The sequence below is a fragment of the Balaenoptera musculus genome, chromosome 1 (assembly GCF_009873245.2).
Source record: "Balaenoptera musculus isolate JJ_BM4_2016_0621 chromosome 1, mBalMus1.pri.v3, whole genome shotgun sequence".
NCBI lineage: Eukaryota > Metazoa > Chordata > Mammalia > Artiodactyla > Balaenopteridae > Balaenoptera > Balaenoptera musculus.
The window spans coordinates 20031492-20049909 of record NC_045785.1 but is presented as its reverse complement, the minus strand read 5'-3'; the positions used below and the strand labels follow the sequence as shown (position 1 = coordinate 20049909).

The window sequence follows — 18418 nt, the reverse complement described above, 5'->3', positions numbered from 1 at the left end:
CCGAGGTGTTCGGGATTTTGTCCTCCTTGGTTTGGGGAAGACAAGTAACTACTTTGGCTGCATTTTTACAGCCTAATGCAGGGAAGAGGGATGCAATGGACCAGGGCCGAGCCGTGTCAACAGAACGTCACAACCTCCGTTTAATCAATAAACACACACAGACCCTTCTTTGCCCTTCCCTGTTACCTCTGGACACCCCAAAGGGCCATCTGGGCCTGATGACACGCTGGTGTCACACAAGGCAGGTGACGCAGGGACTCCTGGCCCGTGGAGGGTTCACAGTCCCTGGGGCAGAGGAAACAGGACGTGGGGTCTTCGGAGGCAGACAAACCTGTGTTGGAACCGACGCTCTGCCTCCTTGCAGGCTTGGGTTATTTACTCCTCTCACAGCCTCAGTTTCCTCATCACACCAACACCACTTCAAAGAGGCACCGTAAGGAAAACTGAAACTCCCAAGAAGGTGCCTGTGCTGCAGGCGGGCACCTGTAGCAAGGCCCTGCCGGCCCAACTGTAACAAGAGACAGAAAACCCAAGTTGTTGGTAGGGTTACTGCCAGCTTTCTTGACAACAGTGAGAAGGAAGGGGATCCTTCCCATCGAGTCAGCAGTTGCAGGCTTTCGGAACCCTCACCTGGTGAGGAAGACAAGGATGCAGGGCTGCTTATGACTTTCATGGGCCCTACCTTTGTAAAAAATATTAAAAACGCTCTTTTACAATTGCATTGGTATAAAGAAGCTGGATTCATTATTTTATATTCGTTATTATATTCATATTTTTCTTCTGATTTTAAAAGAAATTGAAATTAAAATTAAAATACTTCTGTGAGGGAATTCCCTGGCCATCCAGTGGTTAGGACTCGGCGCTTTCACTGCCGCGGGGTCTGGGTTCAATCCCTGGTTGGGGAACTAAGATCCTGCATGCCGCGCGGTGTGGCCCAAAATAAATAAATACAATAAAATACTTTTGTGAGCCCTAGGCACTGTGTGTAAGGGAGAGATTCAGCCCTGTGCGGGGAATGCCTGGCTGGCTGCTGGCTGCTCAGACGAGGTTTCTGCCCTTCAAGCCTGCAGCCCTCATCTCCCCTCCCCCGCCACCTGCCACCAACCACCCTCCTCTCTCTCAGCACCAGCCCTCCACCCAGCAGGACCGCCTAAGCTTGGTCTGAGCTGTTCCCCTGTCTGTAACAGAGATTTCATGGGTGTCTGTCAAAACCTACCCCCTGAGCAACTCTGGGGTAGGATCCAGCCCCTCCCATATGACTCCTCTCCAATGCGACCATCTTTGTGATTCCCCAGCAATGAAACGTGGGGAACTTTACGAAAACTTTTCTTGCTCAGCGGCTCTCGGTAGATGCTGACGCTCTCTCTTGCAGCCGTGCCGCTCAGGCATACGTTCTGTCTGACCCACAGGCAGACTTCATTCGTCTTTTCTCCAATGAGCTCACCGCGTCTTGTTCTTTTCTGCACCCTCTTTCCCTGCTCCAGATCCAGCTCAGAGCCTGCCACATAGTAAGTACTCAAGGCGAAGTTGCAGGATTGAATGAAAACTCTCCATGTCCCCATGTGCTATCAGTTACTTGTTGCAAAACAACATGCAGATGCATTTCTGGGCAACTGCTATTTCGGGAACAGGGTCATCTGGGGAGTCGAGCCCTGGCTGCTGGAAGTAAGAAGCCGGCAGAGGGCCTCCGGCACGGCAGCTCCCTTCCTCCCTGTCCTAATCATTTGCTTGGCCTTTGGTGGGATTAGACAACAGCAATTATCCCCACATGGTCTATTCCCAGAATTCAAAGTTATTGGGGGAGAAAATGCAATTGTGCTTTATCCAGCCATTAAAACAAAACAAAACAAAACAAAACAAGAGCAGCGGATTTTAAACCGCCTTTCAGACTTGATGAAAAAACAGACATGAGTATTAGCCCCAAATTGTACTGACAACACACTTCCGGGTCTCTTTGTCTTCCTCCAGGCTCTCTTCAGAATTTTTCAACAATTCCTATTGATCGCTGCGTGGTTCTCATGCCGACCATTTATGCTTGGGAGAGCAGCCATCTGTGGAGCAGAGAACCGAGCTGCCTGCCTCAGAAGCCCCTGGCGGGGGGATGTGAAGTCCTGCCCCCACCTTCCAGAGGAGTGGCCACCACAGCCAGTGCAGCACCTCTGCCTCCATCGCTGAGCCAGTAGCCCACTCGGCTGCACCAGGCTTTCATCAGCCAGGGTGAAACACACCCCAAAGTGGCCCAATCACCTACTCTTTAGGGCCTAGAAGTAACATGAGAGCCCATATGCCAGACGCCCGTGCTGTATGGTGGGGAAATGAGCTCACAGAGGGAACGGGCCTTGCCTGGGTCACAGAGCAGAAGCCATTAGAAGCCAGGTCTCCTGGCTCTTGGGGTCTGGGGTGGGGAGAAAACACCGGGGAGCATTCATGGATCCCCTTAATATGCTAGCTGCTCACAGATGGTCTCTCACTATGCCCTCATCCTCTCTAGTCACACTGAACACCTTTTAGACCCCAAGGAGCCACAGTCGTGCTCAATCTCCCCTTCGAGGCCTTTGCACATGTGTTTCTGTGCCCGTGATCCCTCTCTTATGCTTCTTCATTCATGCTTCAGGCCTCAGTTAAGGTCATCTCCCCCAGGAAATCTTTTTGAAGCCCATCCCTCCAAGGATGAGTTAAGGAGCCCTTGGTGTGAGCTTGTACCTCATGGCACTCATACTGCCTTAACTGAAACTACAAGTTCATGCCTATGTCTCCTCACTAGCCTGGGACATCCACATGCGTGTCCATCTTGGTCCCCACTGTTTCCCCTGTGTCTCGAGCAGGGTCTAGTGGCACACAGTAGGCACTGAATGATCACTGGCAGATAAAGAAATGGTCTCCTGTGATCCCAATGACAATCTGTGAGAAGGTGTCATCATCCCCATTCCATAGCAGAGAAAACTGAGGCTCAGAAAAGGAAACGGGACACCTACCCAGCGGGTTAGTGGTGGAGCCAGGGTTTAGACAACTCAAGTCTTCTGACTCCAAGGTCAACATTTTCTCTATTAAGACCCCTTTCCTAGCCTAGTAGCTGAACTAAAGAAGCTCCAGTTCACGCCATCTGTGCCCGTGTGTCACAGCTGGGTGGGCTGGTGAGACAGTGTGGGGAGGGGGTAGTGAAGGAAGCCTCGGCTGACTGTTCCTTCTGCTGCAAGGGGCACTTGAGGCAGCTGGCCTGAGAGCCCCGATTCACCCGTAAGTCAAGGCAGGAAGAGCAGGGGCCCTCTCCAGAGCAGGGCTGAAGCAGTCACTAAATGTTAAACAAAGAGACAAACAAAAACTGTTTATAGCAGCTTTACTCACAATTACCAAATGCTGGGAACAAAAATGTCCAGGAACAGTAGAATGGATACACTTGAAAAAGAATGAACCCTTCAAGACATAATTATGAGTGAAAGAAAAGTAAACCATAAAAGTACATACAGTATGATATGAAATTTTAAGGCAGACAACACGAATCTAAGGTGATAGAAGTCAGAACAGCAATGGCCCTTGGGGACCAGGAAGGGTCTGGGGGAACCTTCTGGAGGGTAAGAGAAGTGCTCTCTATCTTGATCTGTGGGTGCAGATCAAGGGGTGCATCCACATGTAAAACTCATTGAGCTGTGCACTTAAGATTTGTGCATTTTACTATATGTAAGTTATAAGTTACATCTCAATTTTTAAAAAGTAATTAAAAAGAAAAAGAGGCTCAAGTCAAAGTACCAGAGTTCAAGTCCTGGTTATTAGGCCTTCCTGAGTCCCTGTCCCCCTTGTGCCTCTTTCCCCAGCCTTAGACACTGGACCAGATGGTTTCAAAGAATCCAACTGGCACAGACAGTCTGAGATTTTGCGAATTCACATACCTATTTGTCACTGAGTTTGCTGGGAAATTTGGCAAGTGCTTGCCGTCAGTGCGGTGCAAAGAAAAGAGGGCTGGCTGTCTGCTGTGGGCTCTGCCTTGTTTCCAAGGAAGGAAAGGTCTTTGTAAATTGGGCAGGAACACGTCACCCCCAGGAGGGAATGTCAGTTTCAATATGAATCATCTTATGCGTCCCTAGCAACTTGCTCTGGGAATAGATATCCTGACTCACTCCTCCCCAACAGAAGCAAAACTTGCTACTAAAATTTCAGATTTCAAGAGAATCGGCATAGCCCAAATAGCCGCTCAGAGGCGGAAAAAAAAAAAAAAAAAAAAAAGAGAAAGAAAGAAATCAGCCTAGTAACCAACCGAGAATCACAGAGAGGACAGCGAGGGGCCAGGGTGCAAACCTCTTTGTACTGAAGCCGAGACGGGGCCCAGTGGAGGTCGCCGGCTCCCATGGCTGCTGGCGCCAGGGCTGGGATGGGGACCCAAGGCTCCGAGCCTCGAGTTTTCTTTTTACAGCAACCTGCTGCTATATTTTCTAGAGAAATAAATTATGCTCTGTGCTGGTGGGAAGCCTTTTAAACAAAAAGAAAAAGAAAACAGCTAAGATGCATCTTAGTTAGAAACTGCTTGGGAAAAAAAACACATCTTTTCGGCAGGAGGGTGCAGAGTGAAAGTCCAGCAGGCTAATTTAGAGGTGAGCGCTCTGCTTTGCTAGTCACCCAGTGTGACCCGAGGGACATCCTGGTCTTTAGAAGGTGGCTGAGGAGCCGTGGATGTGTCATTCAAGGCCACAGGGAGGCCCCCACGGAGCTGCAGTATCTGACCAGCAACTGCCAGTCCTGTCTGTCCTTCACATGTGTGGGGTCAATATTTTTATGCTATTTCCCTCCTTGTGCTAAAGGCCATTTGCCAGTGACTGGTGCTTCTAATCCATTTGCCCTGTGCTTTGACAGCCTCTGGCCTCCAGATGGAGCAGCCCCGGCTCTCAAGACATGTGACTGCCGGGAAGGTCTGCTCCTTGCCCTTAAGCCTGACCCATTCTACCCAAGGAATTGCAACATCGCCACCTCCGAGGAGGCTGATGACAGCTCTTTCTCAAATCAAACTCAGAACCTGGGTCAGGGATGTGCACCACGGCCTGCCAAAATCAGGGAACGACACAGCCTGACATCGATTTTCTAAGAACTATGGATATTTGGTGTTTTGTTTTTGTTTTTCAGAAAAGAAAAAAAAAAAAAAAAGAAAAACCTCCGAAAATCAAAACTTATAAGAGCAGATATAGTATTTTCAGCCAGATAAGTCCAAGTGCCCTGTTACCTGATAAAAGAGGAGATAGGAAAGGGACTGCGAAGGGTGTATCTGCACTCGGGGAAGAAAAACCTAATGTTTTATGAGGACTTACTGGGTGCCAGGCACTGTACTGGGGCTACCTAGCCCCGTCTGCCTCCTTTTACAGGTGAGTAAACTGGGGTTCAGAGAACTCTGTGACTTGCCCAGTTTAATTCAGCTGGTAAACGCCAGGGATTTGAACCCAGGCACAACTCCAAAGTCAAAACCGCTGCCACCCAGAAACAAACACAGAGAACCGTGGAAACAGCATGGAGACCTGTGGAAACTGGGAAGCAAGTGGTTTTCACAAACTGTCTATCTGCAAAGTGTGCAGTTCTCCCGGCAGCCACACTGCAGTGCAGCTCTCCGCCCACATAAAGACCCGGGAAGACTGGTGTGTGTGTGTCTGTGTAGGAGACTGTGAACGTTTTGCAGAAGGCACTAAGTCACATGCCAAAATGCAATTGTAAAAACGACATCTTGGGGCCTGGATTTATTCCCTCTTCAACATCATATTTGCTCCGTTTACAAGGCAAAGATTATTTTTTTCTCTTCCAAGGCCGAACATTCCCAGCCTGTGATCTGAAAATCGTGCTGTGTTCATTTTCCCTCTTAACTCACCCAAGGCCATAATCATTCCTTGAAACGGGGATTTGGTTGGGCAGTTCTATCAGGGATTCACCAGGCAGAGGCAGAATCCAATTTGGGGCTCTCACGGTCACCCTGGGCCGGCATGGAGCAGAGGGACGTCGCTTCTGGCTACACAAGCACCTCTATCCTCCACAGAGAAGATGCCCAAGATCAGAGCCGCTGACTAAGCAGGACTGCTGCGCTTTCAGGGTCAGTTTGCTGATTCCTAATGCACTTTGTGATGGAGGAGGTCAAAGCAGCTGCAGAGGATGAGAGGAACCAAGCACAGCAGGACCAGGAGGAAGGGCTTAAGGGAAAACAGGGCAGGCAGAGACTGCAGGGGGCAATTCATTCATCTGACAATATTTATCCAGAGCCTACTGTGTGCCACACACTGTTTTTTTTTTGTCTCGGGATACAATTATTTTATAACTGATATAATAATAAAAGCGGCAGCTTATAGTTAATGAGTGCATATGGGCAAGTATACTTAAGCATATGGGCAGGTTTTACAAACATCAACTTTATCTACTCCTCACCACTGTTCTCGTTGTACAGATGGAGAAACTGAGGTGCAGAGAGTTTAAGAAACTCGCCCAAGGTCACATGACTAGTAAGTGGCAGAGCCAGGATTCAGACTCAGGCTGGTCTGATTCTCAAATCCATGCTCTTCTCAGCTCATTATGCTGACAGCCAATGGCACGTCTTGCAAGTAGCTGCTTTTAGGTTAATGGCAGAGATTAAATATTTTCCTATGGTGGGAGAAAAGAGGCAAATCTGAATCTTTTTCCCAGGTCCTGAATAGTCAGCTGATGTCCAATAAATCATGATGCCTTCAGATGGGTGGCCGCAGACCCTGACCTGAAATACATGTCTTTCTGGGTTTCTGTGAGGGCACTGGAGTAGAAGATGCAATACCACCAACCCTGAGACCATCCCTCCGCCCCTGCTCCCTTCTCTACAGCCACGCATGTGGTCACTGGAGGACAGGGCAGCATGGTGGTTTGTGGACTGGGCTTTGGAGTCCAGCAGACCTGTGATTAAGTCTCTGCTTGATAACTGTGTGACTAAGCAAGTCCTAAACCTTGCCAAGTCTCAGTCTCCTCATCTGTGAAATGGGGATAAGGGGGTAATTTATACCTTAGCAGGGCTGTGAGGAGGACACGAGAGAATACAGCTACGGTGCCTGGTATGACGCATGTACAGGAAGCAGGTGGGCTCTTGGCTCCCAAATCATACACCTCCTGAAAGAGAATTTGCTCTTGCTAGAGTTCTGAGTATGTCTAGTTCCTGATGGTGATCTGGCCAGGACTAGAGGCCTGTGCTTTGACAATCTGGCCTTGGACAATTTGGCTAATCTCAGAGTGGGTGGTGCAAAGAGCACTGGGCTGGGACTAGGCCACCAGGATTCAAATTCCAGACCTGCAATTAACATGCTGTGTCACCCCGGTCGAGTCCCTTCCCCTCTCCGAGCTTGGTTTCCCCAACTCTAAGATGAGGGAGTCGGACTTGCCACCAAAGGGCCTCTCTGCTGGGGACCTCTCAAGACTCTGTGCCCAGTACCGATTTCCCCCACTGCCAAGGGAGAATGGAGTTCTTATGATCGCTCTGAGTTCTTGGGAGGATTAATGCTCATTAAGTGCTTTAAGGCTGGCAGCTGGCATTGAGTATGAGGTCCCACTATTCTCCTGGAAACCCTTCTGCTGTCAGGAGGCCGATTTATTCCACAGCCTTGAATCTTAACTTTCCCCTGACTCTTCCCTCTTAAAAATTCCATTGTAAGCTGCTTAAATGAAAGGGTGAGAGGTACACTGACTACCAGTGGGCTGCCCATCCATGATCTCTGCCACGGGCGCTTGAGGGCTGAGGGGAATAGGGCAGGAGGGATCAGGGCTGGGAAAGCCCTGGAGTCCTCACGTGGGTCCCTGGGTCCAGGAGACTCGGTCATAGCCCAGTCAAAATGGGAGAAGCACACACTGTCCTAAGGGCCTTATGTCATCCTCATAGCAGCTGAACTTGAAGAATGCTTCCTATGTGCCAGGCATGAATATAAGCACTTCTCACATATTAACTCACTTAGTTCTCGAAACAATTCTGTGAGTAGGTATTACTGTTGTCCCCAATTTAAGGCTGGAAACTGAGGCCCAGAAAGGTTAAGAAACTTGGCCTAACGTCACACCGATGGGAAGCGGCAGAGCAGCATGCAAATCCAAGCCATCTGGCCTCAGAGTCCATGCTCTTCAGCTGGCTTCCCCCAGGTCCTAGGAGCAGCCCCTTTTACAGGTAAGGAAGCTGGGCCTCTGCGTACTGAGCCACTGTGCTTTACGACATCACCAGCTGCTGCTTTATGGCTGGCTCCTCTACACTCCCCTCCTCGAATGTGTTCTTCAAGTGGCAGGCTCACCTCTGTGACTTCACAGTGATGAGAGAATCACCATCGAGTGCCGGCCCTGTGCCCGTGAGGAACAGGCCGTGTCCGCTTTGCTGGCAGCTGCTAGGGTCTTGGGGGCATTTTCTGGCAGGACCTGCTGAGCCAGATTGCGGTAAATAGGAAGACACTTTAAACTGCTCAGGACACAAAAACTGGCTTGAGAGGTGCCTCACCCAGAGGTCTTACTTTCAAAGTGAGAACAGATTCAGGGAGGGGCGCACGGGTGGTCGGGAGGGTAAATTCAATTTGGTGAACTGCCACACGGGGAGACCAGGCTCTGCAGCCGATGTCTTTGCTGCAGCCCGTGTAAATCCTGCAAAGCCAGGCAGCAGTGTGAGCTCGTTACTCTACCCCGTATGCAGCTCTCTTGGCCCCGCAGGCCCAGCGAGGAGCCTGCAAGAGCCCGTGGCAGACTGATATGCACCAGGATGCAGGAGGCTGCTCAGGGACCCACTCAGCCAGGCAGGGCAGGGTGGGGACAGCTGCCATCTGACCATGCCCTGCGGGGCCCAGCCTACAGTGAGGTGACTGATGACGGCGGCTGCCAGAGCCCAGGCACGAGGCCACCCACAAGCCCGTACGAGTGCAGCAAAAGAAGCCAGTGGCATGCGAAGCAGCTTCATTCAGGCCAGTTCATCTCCTATCATCCAGAATAGTCTGGCTTCCAAGCCCCTCATGGGGTCCAACCCAAACTAGAACCTCCTCCAGGTTCCTCGAATGCCCCTAAACTCTCCTCCTCTGGGGGTGTTCCCATAAGCCTCTGTATCATCAGACCCATTTGTGGCAACAATAAGCATAACTACCAGCTATTAAGATGGTTCTGTGTGTCAGGCAGGCCTTGGGCTGGGGGTGTGATGTTTTCATTAGTTCCACTTTACAGAAAACTCAGGCTCAGAGAACACTCAAGGTCACTCAACCAGGAAGTAGTGAAGTCATTTTGAACTTGTTGGGCTCCAGGGACCTAGAACCACAAGCCAGTGAAGGACTGGTCACATCATTGATCATGATGCCTTCTACGTGCCCCTCATTCTGAGAGCACCTAGACAGACCCCAGAGAGGCTCCGAGGAAGGGTTGCCAGTGTACCCCTCTGCAGAGCTGGTGGAGTTTTCACTGTCATTTATCCCTGCATCCCCAGCAGTCAGCACCGGGCATGGCAGTAAACAAGCAGCTGCTGAATGAAAGTGTAAGAAAATCAAGACTAGCTTCTCCCTGCCCAGTGCCTGGGGCCCTACATGTCCTCTTTTCCCAGGAGCCAGCCTCCCCCTGCAGCTCAGTGGCTGGCTGCAGAAGGAAGGCCCTGCCTCACTGCCAGGACTGCTGCAGGCACAGGATGATCGGGTACCCAGGGCCTTAGCCAAGGCCGCTCTTGGGAGACAGGGGACCTCAGAACCCTCCATGGGCTCACCTGGGCAACTGCCAACCACACTTATTACTGTGGAAATCCTATATCACTCATATATACTTGGCCCTTTGCACGTTCCTGCACGCTCTCATAGCAACCTGAGTGTGCAAGATGAACGAACAGGGGCCCAGAGAGGTCAAGTGACTTGGCCACACAGATAGTTCAGGGCAGAGTGAGGACTTGCTCCCAGGTCTTCTGGTTCAAGGTCCAGGTTTCTTTGCATCATTCCAAGCTGCCCACTCTTCCTGAGGCTCAGTGATGGGAAAGGGGCCAAAGGGTTGAGATTTAAATCACAGGCCCTGAGGAATTTCAGAAAATGGGACTTGGTTTAGCCCAGTTCCTCCCAGCAGTGCTCCCCGTGGTGCTCCCTCTATCCCCGTGGATGATCGCAGCCATAGCTAAGCCCATGCTCTGCAGTTTCAGAGATCAACAGCCTCCCCCCAACCTCCACCAATTCCCTGGATATTTGCACACTGTGTAGAGAGGAGAGGATTATGTCCCTCATTTATACTAGTAGCCAACGCTCCAACAACTTTCATGAGAGCCACACCAGCCATCTTTCCCCAGGGCTGATGTGGGTGTTGGGGAAGGTCTATGATCTGGACAGGTCAGGCAGAGAGCCTCTGAAACTAGAATCTACACATTTCATATTTGAGGTTAAGGAAACACCTGTCTTCCTCCCCACGACTCAGGAGTCCTCTCTCAGAACCTATCCTAAGACAACGTTTTATGCACAAAGATGATAACTGCCGTGTTATTTTTAATGGCGAAAAGTTGGAAAGGCCCTTTGTCCAACATTAGCGGGATGGTTAAATGAATTATGGCACATCCATGCGATAACTGCAACCATTCAAAATATTCTTTATGAAAAAATTTACACGAGTTAGGGAAACACATACGATGCAACATTCAGTTAAAAAAAAAAAGAAAAGGAAGAACATAATATTGTATATGGGTGGGGGAAGCGTACTGAAGAAAAGACTGAAAGGAAATAAGACAAGATGTCCACAGAGGCTGCATCTACATGGTAGAACGAGTTATTTTTGGCCTGCTTTACACTTTTTGATACTTTCTCTTTTCCCCTACATGCCTATGATAATCAGGGGGAAAAAGCAGCAGCAGCAGCTACCCCAAATCACACCCCCCTACCCAAGGGGAGTGAACTGTCCGAACAGCCAGAAGGGTTGGGATGCTGCCTGGTGACATGGAGGAAGGTAGGTCCTGTGTCCCTTTTCCCGTAACACAAATACTCTGCCATACGCATGGGGGGCCTTGTAAACCTGCTTCTGAAATTTTTCTGGGGATTTTCATCTGACTTAGCTCTTTGGTTCTTGATGTCAGGAGCCTGTGTCTCTAAGGGGTGGGGAATACAGGTGATGAATTTCTGTTTCCAGCTCCCCATATAGCTCCTGTCTCACAGGGAAGAAGGAAGCCAGGTGCCTCCAGCATCTTTTCACATGAAAGGCCTGCAGAGAGGGGCGCTGGTGATTTGTCCGGGAATTACATTTGAAATCTAAAGCCGTGCCCACAGTGAGGCACTTTGCAGTCTCTCCAGGTGAGAAGGGCTTTCGAGGCTCTGGGTGAGGAGGATCTCACGGCTGCAAAGGACAGAGATGTTGGCAAGTGTGGCTGCAGGTCAAACTCAAGCTGCCAACACACAGCAGCACCCACGCTGCTCCCTAACATGTGACTGTTTGTCCACCAAGCCACCCGGTGAGAGACACACACCCAAGACCCTAAAGGCAGCGCGTGTGCCCAGCTTATCAGATACATGTTTGGTTTCTCTAGGAAAACACGCAAGATCATTTTACAGCCACTTGGAGGAGCGGATTTAAACCCAATCCTCTGTGTCCTTCAGATCTGCCCACCTTCTCCATGGCAACTAGTGTCCGTCACTCACTGCCCCCACTCACATTTCCAAGTTTGTTTGCTCTGAAAATTAACAACAGGTGCATATAAAGAAGTGTGTGAGGTGAGGGAGAAGCATGTGGGTTTCCCCCAAACCTAGAAGGCTCACAAGCCTAGACAACCCTGGAGGAAGTCAGACTTGGGAGCCCCCAGCTCTGGAGAAACAGGGACATAGCTCAGGAGGCAAAAAGTCAAAAATGAAATGCTGCTTGGCCCCCAGGGGCAGGGGGTCTTCCGACGTCAGCTCACCGAACATGTTGCCCTCGTAGCCGTCTCTTGTGAGGGGCCGGAGCTCGTTTTTCCCCATCGCATAGCGCTTGTAGCTCTGCCAGGCGAACTGCATCATCTGTAAGAAAGAGCAGAAACAGACCCTGAGCATGGAGATTCCCAACAGCGCAGGCTGGCCACCTGGCCTCGCCCTTTGCAACAGGATTTGAAACCACATTATAAAAACAATCTTCCACATTGAGAAAGACGACTTCCTCTCACCACTGTTTTATTCAGTTATGCCTGGAAGGCTCTTCTCCTCAGACAACCCCACGCGTCTTGCATCTACCCATAGATTCCTCAGAGAAGGCACAAAAGGCACTAAATACATTCTAGCCATCCGTCAGTGCCAAAGTGAAAAGCCACCTCTTCCATGAAGCCTTCCCGGACCTAAAGTGACCCTCTGAAGGGAAGGAAACAAAACTCACCGAGGGATGCCTGTTAGAATCTAATAGAACCTTCCCTTGAGCTAGGGGTTGTTAACTCCATTTTGTAGATAAGGAGACAGGTCGAGACATGAGGTAACTCGCCCAGGATTACCCGGTGAGTGAGTGCGCATACTGGGAATTGAACCCATGCCCTCTGGCTCCGAAGCCTTCGGTCTGTCCCCTAAAGTCACTGTTTGAGTCTCTTTGAACTCCTCCTGCCCTTGGCTTGACCCATGCTGGCTTTCCCAGGCCTCCTAGCACCCCAGCTGGTCACTGTTAGTTTTTGTTTTACTGGTTCTGGACCACAAACTCTTTGAAGCTAGAAACTACATTTTCTTTGCCTCAGTTCCCCCAAAGCACCCTGCACAGGGCTTGGCAATGAGTATCTGTCAGCTTTGTCACCCAGTGCATGCATGAGTTCTTACTACACTAAGGCAACTATGTTAGCCCCTTGGCAGCATCACAAGCACACAAGCACCTTTGTCCCCTAACTGCACTTAGCACTGGAGGCTGGAGGAACGCAAGGCGACAATCTGTCCCCAGCCCTGCTCCCCCGCCCCTCCCCAGGACCTCCCTTTTGCCTTTGATGGCAGGCTGCAGAAGAAGGACAGCAGAGCAGGCCTCTGCGGTGACCATGGGGCTGAGAAGGGAGCCAGCCCAGGCAGCAGAGGCACAGCTGAAGGACAGGCAGGTGGGAGGCAGCCTGGTGTCGTGGAAAGAACTCAGGCTTCGGGGCCGGGAGGCCCGGGTTCTAATCCTACCTCTGCCACTGTCTCTTTGACTTTGGCAAGCAACTAAATGTCTCCAAGCCTCAGCTGCCTCATCTTTGAGATGGGAATAACAAGGGCTGCTTTGCCACAATCCTGAAAGGTTTAAATGAAAGCAAGTAGCTGGAAATGCCGTTTTCGACTTCACACAGCAAGTGATCGACAAACACGAGTCAGTCCTCTTTCCTGCTCAGCCTTTAAAATACCCATCTGGTTCTCCAAGCCTCATCCATCCACCCCTCCTTTCATCCACCTTATTAGTTCTCAGACTTTGGCGTGCATCAGAATCACCTGGAGAGCTTGTTAAAACAGGCTGTTGGGCCCCATCCTTGAGTTTGTGATCCAGCAGGTCTGGGGTGGGGCCTGAGAGTCTGTCTTTCTAACACATTCCCACGTGGTCCATGGGCCACATCTGAGAACCAGCAGTCTACTATATGTGTTTATTTCTTTTTTTTTTTTTTTAAACTTTTTTTTTTTTAATTTTTATTTATTTATTTATTTTTAATTTATGGCTATGTTGGGTCTTCGTTTCTGTGCGAGGGCTCTCACTAGCTGTGGCAAGGGGGGACCACTCTTCATCGCTGTGCGCGGGCCTCTCACTATCGCGGCCTCTCCCGTTGCGGAGCACAGGCTCCAGACACGCAGGCTCAGTAATTGTGGCTCACGGGCCCAGCCGCTCCGCGGCATGTGGGATCCTCCCAGACCAGGGCTCGAACCCGTGTTCCCCGCATTAGCAGGCAGACTCTCAACCACTGCGCCACCAGGGAAGCCCTATGTGTTTATTTCTATTTCTCAGCTCACTTCCAGACACTGTCTGGCACCCTTCTGCTTTTCTCCTTCCATCTCCCAGCCCACCTTCCTGCCTCAGCACTGTCTTTCTGGACATCGCCACCTGCGTTCTCCATGCCCTGCCACTCCTGGTGCCAAGGTCTAGCAGCCATCTCTTCCAGGCACACCTGGACAGTACCCATTGCCATGCTCACCACTGGGGCCAAAACACACAGACCAGGAGGGCAGACGTGACAGGTCTGTGGCCTGGGCTCTCCGTGAAATGGCAGAATAATCTAGTACCATCTCTCCACTTCATAGATGATGAAACTGAGGCTCAGAGATGGAAGGTGGTCAGGGTGGCACAGCCAGCAGGGCTGGAATACAGCTCTTTCAACTCCCAGGCCAGCAGACCCCACCCCCATGCTTGGCCTGATGTGTGGCTTCCCAGGAGACACACATGCAAATGTCACGGTACTGCATGCCAAGCGCTCGGCACAGGCTTTGAGCCCTGGTTCCATTCCTCGGTTATTTTCTACTTATCTCGAATTGGCAATAAGGGAAAGTAATTGCTGGGTATGAGCGCTTAAGGGAGACTGGCCTCCTCCCTCAGTCTCTCTTATTCTGGGGGGGGCCCCCTCGATTAAGTCAGTGTGAGGGGAGGGAGGGGTGGGGGATGGGTAGGGGAGCAGCAGGAAAGCAGGAGCAGAGGTCTGGAGGGGGAGGACTGCACCCTACCCCCAAAGCCCACCTGCTTGAGAGAGAGAGAGAGAAGTGGGTGTGCAGGAGTAATTAAGAGAACCATAGGTATCTACACGTTCTCAAAGGAGCTGTCACTGCAGGGACGTGGGGATGTTGGAACGTGGCCCGTTCTCACAGTCATCCACATCAACGGAGGGGAAGGAAGGCACAAATAATCCCTGTGTCACTTGGGACAGGATTCAGGAGGCAATCAGAGCTGCTCTCACACACACACGTGCACAAGGACACACAGACCCTCGAACGCTAATCCTTGTGTCTCCCACCTTGGGTCGCAAGCCCAGGCCCTGGATAAGCAGGGATGACGGGGAAAGTCCCCAGCCAGGTGGTCCTTACTTCTCTTCCTAATGCGCCCCAATCTACCAGGTGTCCTAGCCTGTGCTCGGCCGCAGTTTGGGCTGCAGCCATGGTGGGACTGCTCCCCTGGACCCCTCCCCCTCCACTTTCCTGCCAACTGCTTATCTTCCCTCAACTCTCAGCTGAAAGGGCACTTTTGCAGGGAGTCCTCCTCCTCAGCCAGGCCCCCACGACCTCCCCACATTCCTGATGTCAGGTCCCACAGCAGCCTGCAGTTAAGCTTTTATACTCGCAACCATTTGGTCAGTGCCCCCATCCCCTAGTCACTGCTGCGTGCCTGGCAACTCACCAAGGGACTGACACATAATAGGTGCTCATTAAATATGTGCTCAATGAAAGTAAGAACAAACAAGAAAATTGGCTCTGGAGCTTAACATATGGCTGGGAGACGACGTGTGGACCACACACGTCACAGGTAAAATAGGTAATGGGTCAGGGGGACCGGGGGGGGGCGCTTCTGAGTAACAGAGGTGCTCAGAAGAAGGCAAGCGTGTGTCTCAAGGGGAGTTTCATGGGCACCCAAGTGTTCTGATGGACAAGTAGGATTGTGAGGGGCACAAGAAGAGGATGACCTACAGAAAGGCTAATCTCACTCTGGAACTGGTGATATGTGCCTTGGGCAACCCCTGGACTTGGCTTTAGAGACGGACAGTCCCTGGTTTCATGTTTAGGCAGTTCTAAGGCTTCAAAGATTACCCAGGCCACCTCCTGCCCCATGCAAGTTCCTTAAGAAGACTAAGTAATCTCTCTTTGAACACCCCCAGTGACGGGGTGCTTACCTCTTTACCAGGCAGCTCTTCAATTGCAGAGTTTCACAAAGTTCTTTCTTATTTTTTATTTTTTTAATTTTTTTCATCTTTTTTTTTTAAATTTTAGCAATTTCATGTATCTTTATTTATTTTATTTATTTATGGCTGTGTTGGGTCTTCGTTTCTGTGCGAGGGCTTTCTCTAGTTGCGGCGAGCGGGGGCCACTCTTCATCGCGGTGCGCGGGCCTTTCACTGTCGCGGCCTCTCTTGTTGTGGAGCACAAGCTCTAGACGCGCAGGCTCAGTGATTGTGGCTCACGGGCCTAGTTGCTCCGCAGCATGTGGGATCCTCCCAGACCAGGGCTCGAACCCGTGTCCCCTGCATTGGCAGGCAGACTCTCAACCACTGCGCCACCAGGGAAGCCCACAAAGTTCTTTCTTAATCAATCCAAATCTGCTTTTCCCTACGGGCCACGGGGAAGACAGCTCATATGCTCCCACCACAGATCTTCACCCAGGGGGAGCCAACTCTCAAGTCACCTTAGGCTGCCTGTTGGCCGGCTGAACAGCCCGGCTCCTTCAACAGATCGCCTGATGGCAGAGCTCTAAATCCCCTGAAACTGCAGATACCCATCACAACGTTTTTCCAGGGTACCCAGACTTTGTCACCCATTTGTTATCGTTGGCTTTTGGTAACGAGCAGAAACCGAAGTGCAAACTCTCTCTGGTTACATCTGGACCAGACCCTGTGGGTGTGGACTTGCCATTTGTCCCTAACAATTGCATCTCGATGGACTCTCCATACTCATTCCGTGCTGTCAGGATCTTTCTGGAACCAGATCTTATCATTCATTGTGTGTGTGTCTGCATGTTTTGGGTATTCTGCCTGCTTTCATGGGACCGCCATCTGTGTCTCCCCCAAGTTTTGGAGAGAAACATTAAATGGCTGGGCTGAGGACAGAGTTGGGGAAACAGCAGCAGGGCCCCTCACCTGGCTCCAGCACTGCTCTTTGAGTGTCATCTGTCAACAAGTGAGGAATCTTCCAGATAATCAGTCCAAGCCCTGTGTCTCCATTTTTGTATACGAAGATATTATGAAGGACAGGACTGAAATACAAACGCACTCTGCCCCAGTACAGTTAGTACAGAGAAAATAGATGGCTTTTTTTTTCTTTTAAGAAAAATCAGGGGTTAGACTGGTATGACTTGTTCTTAGAGAACGCATTTTGGCTCCTATGGATCCTCATTTTTGGTTCTAAATGCCTGCAAATCACTAACGTAAAAACCTATCAGCCACACTAGGATGGCTACAATAAACACGATGTACGATAACAAGTGTGGGCCAGGCTGTGGAGAAGTGGAAACCCTCATCAACTGCCGGTGGAAATGAAAATGGTGCAGTTGCTTTGGAAAACAGTTTGGCATAAAAAGTTAAATATGGAGTTATGACGTGACCCAGCAATTCCACTCCTGGGTGTAGACTTGTGCAGACAGAGTTAACACAGTAGGCCTGAGACTTCTATCCCTAGAAAGGCTCTGCTTGCAAATTTGGCCCTTGGCTGGCACCTGGGAACTTGGATTTAGTGAGTGTTCTCACCACTGTCTGATGGGTAAGGGTGGTTTACTGCACCGAGACTGTACAAACAATGTGGTGTATGCTGAACACCTGCCTTCCTTCTGGGAGTCTGGAATTTTGGTACATGTTAGGCCGAGGGTACTTACATGACCAGCCCCCAGTAAAAACCTTGGGCACTGAGTCTCTAATGAACTTCCTGGTGGATGGCGTCTCACACGTGTCATCACAACTCAGTGCTGAATGAATGAAGTGTGTTCTGGGTGACTCCACCCAGAGAGGACTCTTGCATGCTGGGTCTGGTTTCCCCAGGGCTTCTTTGTATGCACATCTCCCCTTTGATGATTTTGCTTTGTGTCCTTTCACTGTAGTAAATCAGCCAGGAGTAGGACTATGTGCCCTCCTGGTGAATCACTGAACCTAGCGGTGGTATTGGGGACCTTGACATATACCCTAGAAAATTAAAAACATATATCCATACAGAAAGTTGTACACAAATGTGCATAGCAGCACTATTTGTAATAGCCCAAAAGTGGAAGCAACCCAAATGTCCATTGACTGATGAATGAACCAACAAAATGTGTAAATAGATACAATGGAATATTATTTGGCCATGGAAAGGAATGCAGTGCTGAGACATGCTCCAATGCGGATGAACCTTGAAAACACTGCGCTCAGTGAAAGAAGCCAGACACAAAAGGCCACACAGCATATGATTCCATGTATATGAAATGTCCAGAATAGGCACACCTATAGACAGAAAGTAGATTAGTAGTCACCAGGGGTGAGGGAAAAAGACACGGAGAATGACGGCTAATGGGTATGGGGCCTTTTGGGATGATGAAAATGTTCTAAATTGATTGTGATAATGACTGTACAACTCTGGGAATATACTAAAATCCACTGGAATTTACACTTTAAAATGGTGAATTTTATCATATGTGAATTATAACTCAGTAAAGCTGTTATTAATTTATATTTTTAAAAACTATTAATGGGGACAAATAGATATCACATGCCACTTGATATGACACACTAAGAAGAACACACGTCATTTCAGTGGTAATCCTGTCAAACATGCAAACCTGAACCGAATCATGAGGAAAGATCAGACAAACCCAAATTGAGAGACAACCTACAACATAAATGACCTTTACT

At 50.0% G+C, this 18418-nt stretch overlaps 1 protein-coding gene across 1 annotated transcript in view; it reads right to left on the bottom strand.

The window, feature by feature from the left end:
- Positions 1 to 18418, bottom strand: part of MAN1C1 (mannosidase alpha class 1C member 1) — a 132145-nt gene that overhangs the window by 66548 nt on the left and 47179 nt on the right. The window contains exon 2 of the mRNA XM_036859573.1: positions 11843 to 11939. Coding sequence (XP_036715468.1) covers positions 11843 to 11939 — 97 coding nt within the window. The remainder of the gene's footprint in view (positions 1 to 11842; positions 11940 to 18418) is intronic.